Source organism: Oryzias latipes, chromosome 20 (assembly GCF_053564925.1).
Source record: "Oryzias latipes strain Hd-rR chromosome 20, Olatipes_Hd-rR_3.1".
Taxonomy (NCBI): Eukaryota; Metazoa; Chordata; class Actinopteri; order Beloniformes; family Adrianichthyidae; genus Oryzias; species Oryzias latipes.
Genome location: NC_136256.1, coordinates 20,661,230 through 20,680,075, shown reverse-complemented (window position 1 = coordinate 20,680,075; position 18,846 = coordinate 20,661,230). Strand labels below are relative to the sequence as shown.

Genomic DNA, 18,846 nt, shown 5'->3' with positions numbered 1-18,846 from the left:
CTCGTCACCAATCTGCAGACTTTTTCTTCCCAACATCTTCTAACTTGAGACACATTAGCCCCAAAAAGAACAGGGAACAAAGGCCCATTAACTAGCTTCCTGCTCGTAAAAGTGATGTGGCTCATGTAGATGTGGACTTTTTGTAGGGGGGAGTTTGATATACATGTAATACAATATCAGTTCAATTGCAATGCATCGTCAGAGGCCCCCTCTCTGAAAATCTGCATGAAATCACTGTCTGGGCAAGGTCGTAAATCACCATAGACGTTGTTTATTATTGCGATACAGTTTTATGGAGGGCGTGCACTTTGCTGGGACATCCCAACGAAAAAAAATGTCTGGTGCAGACCCCCCCCCCCCCCCCCCCCCCCCCAAAAAAAAAAAAAAAAGGTGGTGAGGTTTGATGAGAGTTCAGTACAGATCAGTCCACCTGGAAATTCTGCAGTCACTGATAAGCCTCACTCAAGTCAGGAACTAAGGCAGACATGTCTGCTAAGCAGGCAATAGATCATAATTGCAAAAGATGATAAATCACAGCATCTATCAAAGTTCTGACAAAGTCCTGTAAATAACACCAGCCGAACAAATACAATCTAGCTCCGCTTTGTTCTGCAGGAGCAGAGAGCAGCTGGCTAGCCTGCTTTAACTCCCACTCTTTCTTTCACCACATGTCTGGTTTGATTTTGTCTGACTGTTCTTGCCAGGTTTCTGAGCATCAGGAAAAGCGATCAATGAAACTCCAATTCTGTGACAGAGCAGCAGCATTTCGTAACTGCAAAGGTTCCAATAGGAGCTTCATTAGACACCCAGTTGAAGAACATTAGAGGCTCAGTCAAGGTTTCTCTGGTCATTTTTGACACTGGCTTTGCTTCGTCCTGCAAGGCTGCCTTCACCTTTGCTATCATTGAGATGAAAACCTAATCGATCTGATATTAAATGGACTACTTGGCTTTCAATGAAATTCCGTGGATGTTTAATTCTCCAGTGTGGATTTGGGGCCAGACGTTGTCTTCCATGACCAGGCTAGAGTTACAGACTAGACTGTCTGAGCTCTGACCACCCCATAAAATCCCCTCAGGAGTCCGTTTCTCTAACTTAACTTGTTGTTGGTGAAGATTCTCCTTCACACAGGTGGCATAGTTTTTAGCCATAGCAATTGGACTTAAAATGTCTTTCTTTAAAACAGTTCACCAGTCTTCAAGTGGCTTCATCGGCCTGCAAAACTCTGTCATCAGATTGATGAAGCCACTTGGATGAGCGGCGAAACGTTTCTATAGAAGACAATTTTGAGTCCAGTTAATTTTTTTTTTTTGTACTTACATGCACCCGTATGGGGGTCGACCTCTTTGGGTGCTGTGAGTTTTTGGGTTGTCTGGGCTTGTGGAGGGTCATGGAAAGGAGTTGCTGCATCTTATAGGAAGTGCAAATATCCCTTGAGGACTGTTGCATACACCTCTAGGGACATCATGAAAACGGAACATACCATTGTCATGGGTGTGGTAAATGTACTATGAAGTATTTGTGAAGATAATACAAGTTACACGCACTTATGCAGGAGCCTACAGGTGATGATGTTGTATGGTGCTTCTACGCCACACTCTAGTCATTAGTAAGGTGCCTTACTAAGATATTTCATAAAAAGCGCTTCTCATACTTTGCACAGCTCAAAGCGCTTTTCAAATATAAACAAAACAGACACAGAAACTAAAATAAAAACCCAACCCGCCCTTCACCCATCACTCCTTTAACACATACAACCCAAGACCTTAACATTCAATGAGTGCGTCTTATAAAAAAACATTAGCCAGCTCAGCCACAAGAACACTGCTACAGTGCCTACCCAGACAGGATAGCAGATGATACTTGAGTGCCCGCAGGACAGCAGTAGGATAACCAAACAAAATATGCTCTAATTGTCTAATTTTCTCATTTCAGGCACAACAGTCAAGCTCCAAGCACATACCTATCGCTTGAACAGTTCTGACGGACCCTTTGCGCAGTCCTCAAGGTTTAGAGGGTTGAAAAAAAATCTGTGGGCCGTGCCTGTGTCTCACCTACTTCACCCATACGTGTTGTATAAGCGTTTGCTACGATCTGTCGCCCGCAGAAGAAAATGTTCATGAAAGTCTTTGCTCTATGGGCTCATCAAGCGCTCTGTGATCTTAAAATTTCCCACATGCCACCTGTTTTTTGTCCACAGACAGCTTGTATTCACCCATAAGGGCAGTTCTAAGAATTTTTTCACAAAAGGTCTGATTTGAATTTTTACCAATTTTACTTAAAATTACTTCTGCACCAACAGTTATCAAGAGATTACAGAAAACATTCTCATTCATAAAACTGAGTCCTAAAATGTAATAAAAAAAGAAGTAAAAAATTTGTAAGAGTTCATAAATCAGTTTTATTAATTTAAACACAGTCAAATAATAATGTCAAAAACATCTGTACACATATTTTGCAGACACAACAATCTTTTGCGTTTTCACAATGAGGCCCACATAGTGTAAAGTATTTCCAGTTTGCATTTATGATTGCAAATCAACATAAAAGCGTGCTGTTTGACTCTATAAAACATTTCCTCTATTTACCTACCATTACCTTGACCTAGCAGCAATATGTAGATACCCCAGAGTGCAGGGTTGTTTTTTTTAAAGGTCTGGGTGCATGTGGGTGGGGGTGGGGAGATCAGGGGAGATCATTTTGGGATAAAGGGGGTCTGTTCTGAGGGGAAAGAGATTCAAACTAAAGAAAAAAAAAAAAAAAGGAACAAGCCGACAGTGACCATGTGCAAAAGTGGGAGGTGGAGGTTAGAAACACAAGATGGTTTCTGTTTAAGAAATTCACAGTTGAAAGCACATGTCCTGTAAGTTCACAAACCCCGTAAAGTTAGTGGCTTTTCTCTTACTGCAATTTATGCCCCCCCACTCCACCCAACAGATGAAGACGCACTACTGAAAGGGATTCATGGATGCTGTGCTCAAAGGATGGTGGAGGGGGGGGTGTGGGGGCAGAACGCCTTGTCAATGTTGAAATAAAAACACAACATCATACAAAATTATGCCTGCTGTACAAGAGTTTTTTTTATAGTGCTTGTATAAAAGATAATAAAACCTATTCAAGCCTGCTTGTTTAAATATTCAAATTTGTCTTTTCATCGGCTCTCGGGAGGCAGAAACCATCATTAGAGAGGAGTCTGCTGTCGGGTCAGTGGGGTCAGGGCTGCAAGCTGGTGAAATGCAAGAAGGACACAGGTGGAGCTACCTTTCTGGTAAAAAACAACAACAACAACATGCTCTCTCTGTGTGAAATGTGTGTTTGAAAAGCGTTAATATGACAGAATGAAAGGAAAGGTCCTTGACATTTGACACCCATGCTTTTGGTCTTGACAAAACAATTGATCACATAATTCCATTATCTACATATTTTGTTTATCAAACGTCACTTGAACACATCAACACTTTAAGGTGTCGCGCAAGTTTGCGAGGGGATGTTTTTTTTTTTGCTGTACCTCCACTGAAAAGCATTGCCGCTTTTCAAGAGCGTGTACCTAAATGAATATAGGGAAGAACAGTCCAGTGATTACAAACTTACACACACAAAAATTTTCTTCTGTACACGATTGTCTCAGCGTTGTAAATAAATTTTTTTGCTAATTTTCTTAAATTATTAGAAAACCCCCATTTTTTTTGTTTCTTCCATTCAAGGTGGTGGAAATCAATAGTACTTTGTGAAAGGCACAAGTCTTTGTCATTGAGGTACCTTCCCCGTGGCGCCGTGCCACAAGTCTCTGTTCATAAATTAAAAGATTCCCGGGCCGACTCTTGACGGCGGAGCTTCGTCTGCTTCAAAGTGGGGAGATCAAATGAAGAAAACGGGAAGAGCAGACGGAGATGAAGCTAGAAGGATGCAGAAAAGTCACCAGCAGTAGTCGAGTTCTGTGGTGAGGTGAAGCGAGGCAGGCCCCTGCTTTCATCACAGGTGTGCACCCTGAACAAAGTCTCGGTACAAACCGGGGGAGGCCGTAAAACACTCTGACAGCCTCCGAAACTGACTGATTCACAGAAACCTAGGGCAAACAGCTGCTGCGTCATAAATTCACCGCTACCTTTCCTTCGGTTAGCAGAGGGAAAAGAAAAAACTGTTCTGGGTTAAAACGACGTGCGACTGTGTGTCAGCACGGTGACCGCACGCTCCGTTTTCCTCTCTCCTCGCCTTTTCTTCATTTGGAGTGAAAGACAGATGCCGGGCGGCAAAAAGGGGGGGCCTTTTTCCTGTCCGAGCCCTGGCGGCTGCAGCAAGCGTGGGACGGGGTCAAAGGGTGATGCAGAAAGGTTGCTTGATGTGCTGAGGCGCTGGGAGGTGTGGTGGTGGTGGTGCAGTGCTACAAATATTCCAGGTCTAGAGCGTGATGGAGGGCCATGAGGTCTGAGTGGCTGGAGATCCTCCAGAAGGGCATGTTGTGCTGTGAAGAGTTAAAAGAGAAAAATCATTTAAAAAACTTACTGAACTTTTATGGACAAGTGCATAAAAACCGCTTTGATCAGACAAAAATTACTTTCGATCATTTTTATTTCCGGTATTTATTTCCATTACTTTACCGCTGAATGAGGTAAATGATGGGGAAAAATGATTTAGATAAAAACAAAAAAAACATGTGGAAATTATTCTTTACCATTTCTGCGAGTTGGCCGCAATTCCTTTTTTTGTAAACAGTTTATTGTTTCTTTCATACATCATCATCACATTTACACTCTTTTCAGCCACCTTAAGCCAAGATCATGCATATACTAGTATCAGAAATAATAGTCACATGTAATAATAATAATAATAATAATAGTTATTTATTATTTAAAAAAGAAACGGAGTAGTAGATGTGTTCTTTCCCTCCTTCTCCTTAAGTATCTGCTGGTGGCGTTTTGACGTATTTAAGGAAGGGGGTCCATAATTTATAAAATTGTTCTTTTTAGCCTTTTATTGAGAATTTGACGTTTTCCAATTTTAACAAGACGTTTTGTTGCAGTGCTAAGACATTGATGATGGTGGAGTGGGCCTTTTTCAGAGTAGCAATATCTGACATTGTGCAATGACTGAGGTCAATGAAATCTTTTTTTTTTTTTTTTTTTTTTACTTGACTGACATCTTAACCTTGGTGTCAGGAATACAGAATGTTCCTGTGTGTGCACATGACTCAGTTTGGTATCAGAGTATGTTTGAAATTGCCCCAAAATAGGACTTCCTGAACTCTACAAGATTTGGGCATGATCAAAACATGTGGATGAGATTACAGGGAGATTGTGAGCATTGGTAACACCCGTCTATGATATTTAGGCATATTTCTGCTAGTCTGAATTTACTGTAGAGTGAATCGTGGACCACCTTAAATTGTATTAGTTGGCATTTTGTCCAAAATACTTTAAAACTAAAGTGGTCCCTCGAGAGAGTTATGTCCCGGAAATATTCCGCGATTGGTGAAATCCACAAAGTCACTGCACACTTTATACAGTTTTCTCTGACAAACATGATATTTTTACACTTTTTTCTCTTGTTTATTAATCTTTCAAAATTCAAACCTTCAAAGAAACATAAAAGCGCAGTATTATAGATTGAAAACAAAGATCTGCGATCGATTGAAGACTTATACAGATTTGGCAAACTGAACGCATTCTGAACATGAGACACGACACGGAGGAGATTGATTGAGAATGGTCTAGCTAATCAGGACGCGAAACAGTAAAAAAACAACAAAAAAAACATGCAAAATTGCACACACAAAAAAATCACAGTGACAGGTAAACTGTGATATAGCGAGGGTCCACTGCATTTCAGATTTTGTCTTCCAGATTTGTTAATGAATCATGGTTTTATATACTTAACTTATTTTTTAGGACTCTTTTAATGTCTTTTTATAGAATTTTTAAAACTGATGCTGGCATTTTTATTCTTAAAACACCAACGCTGCTCCTCTGCTTCTTCTATCTGTAAAAAATGAACTCTCCGGAGCTTCATCGTGTGGTTTTGCAGCGCTAAAAATGACCCGGTAGTTGTTTTTATCTTGAACACATGAACTTCCCACAGTGTCTCCTATTTTGAGCCTCCTGCCTGCAGTGTGTTTTTAGGATTGTGCAAATGAGCTGTTGTTCCCAAGCAGAGGATGGAGGGAGAAACCTGAGTCGCAGAGAATGAAAGAAGCTTGTCAGGTAGAGCCCTCCTCAGTGTGTGGAGCCCATTACCCTCCCCTTATCAAAGGTATGGCCTCTCCCAGGCATATGTTCCGCTTAGAAGAGCCTGCACTGACCCTTAAAAAGCTCTTTGCTTTTTGTTTTGTAAATTGTCTTTGCTTTTAAGTTTAAAAGCAGGAGATGTTATCTTAGCCTCCTCTCCCAGGCGACAGTAATAAGTGAAGACAGAATTGTTTCAGGATTGGGGATTTTTTCTGGGGAGGTGCAGGAATGAACGTTTGCTTTTGCTGTTCCACGCGGTGTCACGTCGGATATGCGCCTCCTGACGGGTGAAATTGTTTTGTTATTTCACCATCTCTCTGATGTTGACACAGAAACCTTTTACTTCATGGTGCGTCATGGGATTTTCACCACTTGGATGAAAAGAAAAAAAGAAAAAAAAACACCTTATCCTTCAATCAATGTCACACCCCAACAACTAATGACGGAGTGAAAATATTTGCATGTATTTCCAGAAATATCCCTCAAGACCACATTCCCAGGACTTGTTAGCTTTTCAAAACACAAAGCTGTAGGCTTACATTTGATCTCGGGCATGAGTCTTCCCTCTGCCTCATCACTCTGTGCTGACACTTGCTAAGTGTCTGACAAACAGCGGGGGAAAAAAAAGAAAGGAAGTCTTCATCCTGACAGCGAGGCTCAAGATGTCAGAAAAATGACCCCAAACAGCTAATTCATTTTCTCATGAATTTTCCCCCAATTCATCTGGTTTTACGTCCAAACTTGACAGAAAGGTTGGATTCACAAGACGAGTACGGTGGCCCTGAAGTGCAAATCACTCGACGCAAAAAAACATTTTAAAGATCACAATTTAAAATAAACAAATGTTTTAGAAATCAAAATATAATTCCAGAAAAATAATAAAAATGAAATGTTTTGGAAAACAAAAAGTAATTTCCTAAAATGAAATTTATAAAAAACGAAAAAAAAAACAAAAAAAAATGGAAACGTAAGGTCTTGTGGGAAGTCTCTGATTGGATGATGCTGTTAGATTTTTGACGTTTGCATTTTTTCAAATACGTCATCAGTCCTACCATTTGCAGTTGATTTTTTTGTTTCAGTTTTTAACATTTAATTAACTTTTTTCTCTGAAATGTTTTTATTTTTATGTTACGTAAACTAGAAGAGGTAGGTACTATGGGAAATTGCTGATTGGATGGTGTTTTTTAGCATTAAGAGATACTGAATCTGCTCCGTACTATTAATAAAACTTTTCTAAGTATGCGATATTGAAGCCGCAGTTGAAAAAAACTTAAAAGTCAAAAATCAAACGTCATCATCTAATCTGTGATGTCCCATGTTACTTCGTTTCCCGTTTTCTTGTTATGTTTTGTTTTTTAATATTTCATTTATATTTTAACATTTAATTTGTATTTTGTATCATTCTGTTTCTAAACTCTGTTTGGATTTCTAAAATGGACTGTCTTTTTAATTATTTGGTTTGCTTTTTTACTTGTGCTCTATGAAATGTTTTTTCGTTTGCACTTAGGGGCCACCGTAGGTCTGAGTTGTCTGCAGCGACACCTTTCTCTCCTCAATCAATCACGCCCTAACAAGCTCGTCATTGCAGCAAATATTCTAATCTCTTCCACCATGATTTTCCTTTATGTGTGCTGTATTTACGACGTGCCTTTGGCGTGCCTCAAAGGGTTTGTCTAAGATTACACATGCAGCATTCACGCTGCCTGGAGAACAAAGCAGGAATATATAATTATGCCCCCCCCTTCCCCCCGTTCGGTAAACCTGAGATGGCGGAGGAAGAGCACTGATTACACACTACAGACTCTCACTCTTGTACTTGGGTGAATGAAAAGAGGATAAACGAATAAAAGGCTGTTTAGCGCTGATTAATTGTTGGGACAGGTACAAAAAGAGGGGTGTTGTGATTATAGGAAGTGTGGAACATCGTACCTTTTTTGAGCCTTGCTCTTCTTCTACTCCATCTCCAACAACAATGTAAACAACTTTCCTCCCGAACCTTTGAATTACTCTCTCGAAGCAGCTCTCCTTTCCTGTGGAGAGGTTGAGGTCAGCCGAGTTTCTGGGACAAACACGCATGTAAAAACTAGCACTAAACAGTGAGTCGGCTCAGAAGCACATGGTGACAAAAGCCCTTTTGGAACAACATACTTGCAAAACAGAGGGGACTGTAAACACTGAATTCAGGAAAGAGACATGATAAGATCCTCCTTTAAATAAAGGCAATCTTAAAAGCGAGTCCCTCTCCTCCTGAAATTTGGGGCAAACAGACAAATCCTTCTTGCGCTCTACAGGGTTTTGAGGAGGGCTATCCTTTTCCCCGATTTGTGGTGATGGGCCTGAAAACGTTTGCGAGAGGGAGGCTCTGTGTTTATTTTGTATTTAAAACAGTGAAAAGAGGGAAGGTGGGAGGAAAAGTGGGGAGATGTGAGAAGGAAGAGGGGGGCATTGTGGCTCCGAAATGACATAAATGTGCAGAAGTGGTTTCATATGCAGAGATGGAGAAGCAGAGGCTCGGAGAGGCCCTGCTCCACGAAAATAATCCCAGACTGATTAGGACTGTTCCCTCAAAGAGGAACATCAACCTTCTCCGGTGTACAAATCTCCCACCCAATCCACGCCTCAGTCCTGTCACTTAGGTAGCATGCACGTCCTAAGTGTTTACCCTCACTAGAGTAGTATAATTCACGATGAGCAAAAAGCGGAGAAACATAAAGTACATGTTCAGTTTACCTATTTTGGTTGCACTATAAATATTTTCTATAGGAAAGACGACTCCCAAGCCGTAAAGCAGGACTTTAGCCAGGGCGGGGATGAGCTGTGTGGTGGTCACCAGGATATTCACACAGTTTGACCTATGGAGGCGAGCAAAACGTGAAATCCTTCAAAAATCACACAGGAGGAGGTCAAAGTAAACAGAATATAAGGACAAGGCAATGGATCAAATACTGCAAACTTGTCATACAGTGACTGATTGGCTCCCTTTTTAACCCGGATCTTCTAGCAGACTAATTTGTCAAATTTGGAAAAGACAGGCTGTGCAAATGTCAAATCCATAGTTTCTTTTTTTATTGCTCAGGAACAGAGTTGGCTTATCTACACCTCACAAGTTTATACATGTGCGGTGTGGGACTGGGTGTAATTTTCTCCACTAGAGTCCTACCTTGAGTGGATTAATGTTAGTGCTTTCAGTGCCAGTGTTAACCAGGAGTCCGTCAAGGCTTCAATTTCTGCTCGCAATTGCAACCAGGCTTCCCTTTTGGCTGGGCCCAGCAGACCTGAAGGCAGAGTAACGTTGTTTGGGTTGGAGCAGACGTCTGAATACCACTAAAACCTTTTGAATCGACTTTGGCTGTCAGAACAGACATGTACGTTTGAACACGGGCAGGCGCTCACGTAAAACAGTCAAACGACAGCACTCATCGAAGCTCAGCGGGTTTGTTCAGGGCAGCGCTGCTTGCTGGGGATTACCTCCGACGTTATTTTTGTAGGTGGTGTAGATTTCTTTTACTCGTCTGTAACGGAAGGCCAGTTTTCTCATCCAGTCCACGCCTCCGCGCACGCCTGTGGCCAGGCACAGGTTGGCACTGGTGGCAGCTGCATGGAAACCATCGGCGCTGAAGTTATACGTACTAAGACACAGAGAGAAGGGATCAATAAACATTAGAAGATTTGATCGAGACTTTCTTTATTATTTTAGAGTGAAGCAGTACCTTAGATCCTGGCCATTATCGTCAGAAGACACGTCGTCGATGTGTACCTGGTCACATTCCTGGAATACACAAAATATTGATCCTCATTTAGGAATGTTTTCATAAGAACTGGTTTAAAACTCCCAAACAATTCAGACTCATGGATAACTAATCAGACGTCTTCCTTGTTCAAGTACATGCAACTAATTTGCAAAAAAGGTCCCCCGTAGGAAGATGTGGTGACCAGAGTTCAATGTTCAATAGAATTCGTTTTGACTTCCGGATTGAAGCACATTTGAAGCCAGGTCAGTTCACTAAGTAACTGACAAAGTGTTTGTCACACAAGCAAGTCAGCCTTAATAGAGTTGGTTTAACTTCACAACAATATTAAATGTACTAAAGGTTTGACAGCAAAAACGTTTGACCTTTCTGGTTACATTTAATGCTCATAACACCTCAGCTCTCCGCTCTGAACTTTGCGGTGTCCAGCCAATGCATCTTTTACAGTCACCGTTTACCAGTACACCTTAACACCCCAATATGCATCATTAGAAAAAGAGAGTTACGATAAATAACAGAAATCCTCCTTATGGTCATTACAATTTATTCTTGTGCCATCTTTATTTAACAGAAAAAAAACAAACAAAAAACAGGAAGTGGTTTGAAAACCAAATTGCACCCACTGATGTAATAGCTGGTAAAATGAATATTGCCAGCTATAACTTGAGTTGAATATTTTCTGCGATGTTTTCAGTCTCTGATGTTGTTGTGAAGAAGGCTTTTCCTCTCTTCTTTTTTAAGTGTTTCCACTCATCAATGTGTATTTATGCAAAGCCTCTTAAGGTCTTCACACAGTTTTTTTTTTTTTTTTTTTTTAACCGAGCTGAAGTTTGGGTTTTGCTTGAGACATGTCAACCTGAAGATTGCTTTTTTTATTCATCCTATGGCAAATTTATTCTGGACAAAATTGTAGATTTTATAATGACCTTTTTTATTAGTTAGGATCTTTTAAACATGCACTATTTTGATCATGCCTGTTTTATACATGATGCAACTTTGTTCAGAAAACATTAGAAATCTACAGTAGACTTTTTATTAAGCACTCCAGTCTGACCTGGAGAAAACTTTATTCCTTTGATGATTGGTAAATGACTTAAACTTGTACTAATCCTTCTCACTGTAGGACAATGGACTTAATATTGTTTGGAAATTGTCTAATAAGCCATCCAAGTGCACCGGTGGGAGTCTTTTCTATTCGATAATTGCATTTTCCAGATCATATATTAAATATTTTGAGTGCAGTTTTTCCTGAAAAGTTGCTAAACTTCAGAACTGTAATTTTTTGCCATGGTCTGTGTAAAGTGCTTGAAGACCCTTTCCGATTAAAATCTTGTTTTTGGTGTTTTTCAACATGTTCTTGTGGCGTTTTTCACATAATGGAGGACATATATAAAAAAATAAGCAAAAATTGCTTATTTCTTAGCATTTCCTTATTCAAATTGTTGTAAATCAGGAAGAAACGAAAATATGTTTTTTTTAAAAGGGCGTATTTGTGACATAGAAAATACTTTGGGCAAAAATTTGGATGATATCTAAAGCATCTGATGCATCCACTTGTAGACGACTAGATCCATGTACGTCTTTGTTTTCCTTGTCAGAGCTGGCATCTGGCTAAAACCTTACCGCTGGATGGCATTAATATTTCTTGCCATTTTTGTTGAACCGGCAATGAGGTTGTGAGGATCTGTTGTAAGTTAGCGGGAGAAAGTGTAAACAGATTGATGATGGGAAGAGGTGCGCGGTTGCTTCATGCCAACGGTCCCACGCACAACTTAAAGGGAAATTTCTAATGAACTACTGCTTCTCTACGCAAACTATATCCCAGAAAATGAAAGTTTTTTTTTTCTTTATTTGAGCTAAAAATTTAATACTCATAATTAAAAGACCACTCGGAATTTCAACAATGATCAGAAGATAATCGGAGTGGGACTCGTCATTCTCTTCTTTTTTTGTTTTTGTTAACACTGCTGTAAATGTGTTTAGCAAACATATGCATACAGGCTGACTGGGACAGAAGTGTGTGTACCTGCTCCTGTTTTTTTTTTTTTTTATGAGTTTCACAAATACTCATTCATATATTCACCTTTTGTGAATGCCTGGCTCCTCCTGGGAAGGTAGAAGGATCCTGCGGCCCTTACTGGGTCCACCCTTACACAGTAACACAAACCAGACTTTCTGGTAAATGTAACATACTAGAAAAATTGAACCTGATGCTAACCGCCAATGAAATTATGACCTTTGATTGCTGCTGCGCCACACACCAACAAAGCCCCGGGGCCATGCAGCCAGCCGGCCAGTAAGGGAGCACAGGCGAAAGCGGAGAAAAAAAATCTGTTATTAGTTTTCCATTTATAGGAGCACTCTAGTGCCTCCCCCCATTTTTGCTCTTTACATCCCATCAGCCAGCCTGAAATGTGAGGGAGTGCTGCCTTGGCATGTAGATCAACATATTTCAGACCCAGCAAAGGAAAGATGGGGAAGCTGTTGGCTTTTTGCTAAAAGTTTAGGCTTCCAGACTCATGCAATGCTAACTTTTACATCTGTTTCAGTTAGCTGTAATCTGGTGTGAATAACAGAAAGAGCATTTGATACGACTAAAGCAGACTGTTGCTTTTGTAAGACGCAGATTATACGTGGTGCAACACAACTGCCAAAAAGTTTGTCTCACCTGTTTAAAGTTATCTGGGAAAATACAATTTCTCGAGGAAACTGAAACATGAGGAAGAGAATTCCTCCTGTGGAGAATGAAAAATTTGTTCCAATATTTTGAGCTTTTTAATTAAGTTTCATCCGGTTATTAAGACACCTTAACATAGAGAGAGCTTCCTAGATGTAAGTCAATCTAACTGAGGCCAAATGCTGACGTTATTACATTCCTGTCTAATGCTGGAGCAGGGTAAGGGTAAGGGCTTTGGACCGTAAACCTCTTTTATTTTACTGGTTCCCCTCTGAACAAATTTTTCATCTCCCTGGATTTGTGGAGCGAGGGAGGGAAGAAGGACGCGAGGAGAAACTCAAACCAGCTGTTCTTTAACAGAATTAAAATCTTGACCCCCAACCCCAGCTCTAATGCAGCCATTCTCTTGCCAAGCCTCTCCCAGCAAGCCCCAAGATCCAAAAAGGAAAAGACTTTGACCCTGTGACCCCGGTCCCCTCCTCTCCGGGGCTCCAGCACCCCGATAAGGGGGCGGAAGGGTATGGAGGTGGGGAGGGGGGAAAGCAATGGGGAAAAGCTGGGAGTCCAACGTGACCTCACATGGAGCGAGCTCCGAGCATTTCAGAAGATGGACTACCAACTGACGTGGGGTGCAGGCTGGGGCTTGTTGCTCTGTTGGCCTAATCTGTTCCCAGACGCTCACTAACTGATCTTTAATAGCAGAAGAAAAGCAGCAATTTGTCTCAATCTGAAGACAAGATGCCGACACATCTATGCCAATTTACATTCATCAACAATATCTAGAACAGATTTGAACCAGAATGAAAAATTTAGATTTAATTTTTTAATTGGAGAACGTATATTTGTTTGTTTGGAAAGATGACAAGCAAACTTTTCACCAGAAAAGTCCCCTTTTTTTCATAGAAGTTACTGGAAGGCTTCTAATATTAAGTAATTATCCATTAAAAAATCCAACACAATCAGCTCCTGCCATTTCTTTCAGTGCAATGGCACAGGACCCTTCACCTCCACCCAATTGGCATAATGTTCTAAATGGTGTCCTGTCTGTTTGTACCTTGTTAACAATGGCTGCCATGTTTGTTCTGCCCACATAATTTCTTTCTCTTTGTGTGTGACAGGCAGCAAGGACAAAACAGGTGTTTGACAGCAATACTGTTCACAGTGTTAATTATAGACCAGTTTAATTACCTACAGCCCAAAACACAGTCACAGGCCTCATAATTAGGCCTAAACGCCGCACATAAAGGGTGAAACCTGCTTTTCTATGGACTCCAAGTGAGACACAGTACTGTTATAGACTGTTGGAATTTTTTACAATGTCTGCAACATTCAAATTTATTTTATACAACTGTGACAATAAAGATTTGAATTAGTTAACATCTTGGGGGGAAAATTGTCAAAACGAGTAGCTTCATGTAAAGAAAAAAAACACTACCACAAACATTCTAATAGGTTAAGAAAGTGGTCTAAATCTAATGAGTTTTTTTTACATTTTTGTAGATACAATTGCCTCATTTTTCTATGTTTGATTTAAAGATCCACTCCAATGAAAACATGTTTCTGATGTTTCTAACTATGTTAATGTTTATAATTTTGGCTAAAAACGGCATGATCATGATTAAAAGACCACTGGGAACACTTTTAAAATTGATCAAAAGATGATCGGAGTGGGTCTTTAAGTGTAGCCCTTTTGAAGAGTTTTCCGTTAAGCTTAAAGTCATGCTACAATATCTCCATTATTTGAGTTCAGATGATGACAATATCCATAAAGAGTCTTCATTCTTTGTGTAAAATGGACTTGCTGTTTTAATGCTCTTGAACTTGAAGCCAAAACTGATTGTAAGACATTCTCCTTCAGGATTTTCAGCTTCTATCCATCATGGTTGAGTTTTTAAGCGAAATAAACTACAAAAACACCACAAACCATTACACTACCACCACCAAGCTTAATATTTTTTCATATTTTTTTCCATGAATTTTTGTCAGCCATATGCTAGATATAACAGGCTAAACATCTTCCAAAGATGTATTTTTCCCAGTGGTCATTCCAACTTTAAAGATGTGGCAAATGGTTTTGTGTCTGTGTGATGAGTGGGACTCTTTGCCTTAGAACTCTCTCTTTGGTTTCTTGTAAAATAGCACTCTTATTGTTGACTTATGAACACAGGCCTTAGCTGGCTTAAGTGAGACCTGCTGTTCTTCAAATGCTGTTCTGGATTCTTATGACGTCACAAATGAGTCAACCTTTTGCTCTTGGACTCGTTTTGGTTAAAATTGTTTGTGGAGAAAGTCTCTAACTGGCTCTTTGGAGTCCCAAAGACTTAAAAAGGATTTTATTATCCTTTCTCATAAATTCTACTTTCATACTCACACTGCAGATGACAAATCCTTACCCCATTGGCAAATTTTCTTTAAATAAGCAAGTAAAATCTGCCAATGGGGTAAGAAAAATGGTCTTACCAAGAATTCCTTTTTTTAAGAAAGAAATTCCTATCACTAAGGTGTGTTTTCTCAAAGGATTATTTTGCTATTGAAAACCTTCTTGACAGGATTATTTTTCTTGCAAGGCAGAAAATAAGAGCATTTTCTTCTTGAAACAAGGATCTTCTTACTTTCTTAAGGTTCGGTTTTTGCAGTGCAGCTGTTTTTGAATTCCTTTAGAAATATTGTTTGATATGTTTCAGTCTGCCACACAGCTTCTACTGAAAGGATTCATTGGTCTTCTTTCATTAAAATAAATCACTAAATTGTTTTCTACAGTACTTGTTCAGGTTTACAATTCAAATCTTTATTCTCTTCCTCTCGGCCAGGGAATCTTTGGATGACTACATTTTGTTTCATGATGTAAAGATGCGTCATAAATCTCCCTGTGAAAGTCTGTGTTAACTGGGAATAAAAAGAAGGAGAGCTGGAAGAATGAGCAGACTCCAACTGTTACTATTCCCAGCTGGGGCTGGTATAAACCTCTGCACCGGCTTCCTGGTAGGATTTGGAGAGCTAATAGAGGAGGTAGCTGCGGGTAATGCCGTACAGTAACTCTCACACATAGTCATTAAGAGCCACTTCTAAGGGCCTCATAAACACCACAGAGCCATGAGAGCAGGTCAAAGCCGATAGAATGGAAAGAAACTCCATAAGGTGCTGGATTTTACTGTTCAGACTAACATTTTGGAATTTGACAAATAAACACCTGGTAGATGAATTGCAGGTAAAAAAGAACGAAAGTGGGAGAATAGTTAAAGCCGCCTCATGATGACGTAACGCCTGATGTTAGAGTTAAAGGGAACAGTCAGAAGAAGGAAAATAACAGAGGAAACGGACTGAAGAAGCTGCATTTGTGGCCCATCCAGGGACAGTCTGAGAATGTCTCGGTACTGTTTGAACATCTCTTTTTTTTCTAGTACATCTCCCTGTCGTCTACTCACTGAGAAAACAATGGTTTCTTTAAAACTTACAACAACCTCTAACTCACACCAGATGTTCCAACCATACCACAGAAGAAAGACTCTACCAGATGCTGGCACAAAAACTACTTGTATAATTCTGTAAAGTTCATCACCGCAATTGTTATTATTCTTTTATTTCTTGGCTTTCATTAAAGCCTGTTCCGTTCAGGACAGAACAAAAATGCACAAGAATTCAGGACAGGATGCTTCTGCCCCAAGATGCTTCCATCTCTACATCATCCCCTCTTCTGTCTCTGTCAATGTGTTGAAAACCTGTCACTGGGGAGGAAGTTATCAGAGCCCTCTTTGTTCCCTCGGCATCTGTCGTTAAGCAATCAGCGGTGATGGCCCGAGTCTTCCTGTAGCCCTGGAAAGAGCTCAGAGTGGTGACTGCAGCAGTCAGTGGTGGGGAGAAGAAAGACGGGCTCCTCTGAAAAGCATGCCACTAAAACAAGGTGGACAATGTTAACCCCCCGCCAGAGTTGTTTTACCCGGAGAAGATCTAGGTCACAGTTGTACTACCTATTGTAGGCCCCTCCCTCCCAGGTGGGAGAGAGATGGTGTGAGTGACAGCTATCATCACAAAATCCTCAGTGACCCTGCAGGCTAAAGCCATGTGAAAAAGTCTCGTCCACGGTTCGCAGGTTCTCAGTCCTGCCACTCTACCGGCATAGGCTGTCATCCACCCCCCCTTGCCTGTGACCCCCAGCAACTTCCTTCTCCGTTCCCACCACAGGCACCCCTGTGCGGGGGGGGGGGGGGGGGGGGGGGGGGGGGTGATTATCTGGGGGTCAAACACAGGATGTGGGCAACAATGGGAGAGTTCTTCAAGCCCACTTCATTCCAATCCACAGTCTGTGCTTGAACAGTCACGGAATTCAAACAGCGCTGCCAAACAAAGCACAGGTACGCAGCAGTCCGTGCTGATTTTACTAAATAAATAAATGGAGAGAGAAAAAAAAATCGCTATCAGGAGAAAGGTAAACGTTTTTAAAAAAAACAAACTGTGTTTCAACAAATATGGTCCTTAAACTCTGCGTCTGCAAGCTGAGAAAATAAAGGTAGAACACCCAACAGGTAGACGGTGAAACGCACACATTTGTAATGTGAGACAGATGAGCTGGTGCTCATTATTTCCTAATTTTGGCGTTTCACATCCAAACCGCTCCTCAAGGTGAGCAATATTAGGTGCAATATCAAATCTCAGTCACTTCAGCATTTTTCCTTGGGAAGTATCCACAAAGAAACTGTTTGTTTCTGCCAAGTGGACTGTTGTTCAGACAAATCCAGGCAGGTTTCGGTTCTTTTTCTTTAAAAAAAAAAAAAAAAAAGAAAAATGTGGTGAGTAGGTGCTGCACCTCTCTCTTTAATGCCTGTGGAAGAAGATCTAAGATATCATCATTTCTCACCAAACAGCAATGCCATATTTTCCAAGCACCCTCAGCCTTTATACGTGTGGTGAATTGTGGGTAGTGGGTGAGGGTGATGTGGTGCTCTACAGGCTGTCGGAGGGGTTTTAAAACATTTCTGTAATCCTTTCAAAGAACCTCCTCCTTTAGACTCTGCAGAGTAATGACAGTAAACCTGGCAAAGCTAACAAGCACATCAAAAAAATCCACCAAAAAAGGTTTTTTAGAGCAGTGGTCCCCAACCTGTTTCAGGCCACAAATCGGTTTAATGTCAAACAATATTTTCACTGATTGGCCTGTACTAGTTTGAAGTGGGTGTCTTCTTTATAAAATGTTTTTTATTTCCAGTTTCCCTCAACTTTTGAGGGTAAGGTTTACTCTAATTCCCTGTAAAATATCTGCAGCAAGTTTAAACTGTATTTGTACACTATATTTAGTGCAGGAACTATTAAAATATGATAATAATTTTCCCCTTAACCAATAACTCTCAAAGTGGAAACTAAAATAGTAGATACCTACTTCAACCTCATCCGACTTTTAAAGTGAGATGGATAAATACAAAATAACAAAACGATTACTAAAACTGGTATTTTATAACTTTAATAATAAATGTGAATCCCCGCAACTTTATTAGCAGCATTCTTAACATTAGAAGCCAGTTGCTGAATATTACGCACTTTTATTTTAATGAGTGGGAGGAGCTGTTGCAAGACACCTGTTTTTTCTCTGTATTTTATTATTTTGAAGTTGAAGGCTTTTTTTACTGTTTCTTCACCGACTCTTCTCTGAGAAAAGAAATTTTCCATGAAAGTTTGTTTTTTGTAAACTTTGTTAGCCAGGGGTGTCAAGTTAGCAGTCGGTGCAACCGCTTTAAGAAAGTAGCAGATGCATCGACACGTGACCGAGCAACTTGATATGCAACAAGAATGAGTCAGATGTGGTCGGGAGAAACCAGTGTTTTCCAAAATAAAACTTCCTTTAGAATCAGATTAGAAATAAAAAGGGAAAAAATGTAGGTTGGGGTTTTCTCCTGTGCACCCTGGTACTAATTGTGGTACAAACCGTGGTTGGGGAACACTGTTTTAGACAAAAAAAAAACAAAAAACTTCCAAATAATCAGTCGTGGTAATTTGCACCAACTCAAAACTATGTGCTAAATCACTTTAATCAAAAATAAATCTAAATCCTTGGGTACCTTCTGACAGGAAATAAAATGGTAGAAACGTAAATAGCAGGAAAACATAATAAAGCTACCAGTTTTTTTAAACGACATACTCTGACTCTCTGCTGTAAGGTATAAAACCAAAAGTGCTGGTTCCAAACCAGGAGCCTCTGGAGAGCCAT

The 18,846-nt window shown here is 40.3% G+C and overlaps 1 protein-coding gene across 29 annotated transcripts in view; it reads right to left on the bottom strand.

Moving 5' to 3' along the window:
* Positions 1–2,377: 2,377 nt before the first annotated feature.
* Positions 2,378–18,846, bottom strand: part of eya1 (EYA transcriptional coactivator and phosphatase 1) — a 69,723-nt gene continuing 53,254 nt past the window's right edge. For all 29 annotated transcript variants that reach the window (XM_078938733.1, XM_023950135.2, XM_078938719.1 and 26 more), the window contains 6 exons: positions 9,932–9,990; positions 9,690–9,850; positions 9,382–9,496; positions 8,952–9,073; positions 8,151–8,251; positions 2,378–4,462 (listed from right to left, as the gene is read on the bottom strand). In XM_078938733.1, the coding sequence (XP_078794859.1) occupies positions 4,382–4,462; positions 8,151–8,251; positions 8,952–9,073; positions 9,382–9,496; positions 9,690–9,850; positions 9,932–9,990 (639 nt within the window). In that variant the 3' untranslated portion in view covers positions 2,378–4,381. The remainder of the gene's footprint in view (positions 4,463–8,150; positions 8,252–8,951; positions 9,074–9,381; positions 9,497–9,689; positions 9,851–9,931; positions 9,991–18,846) is intronic.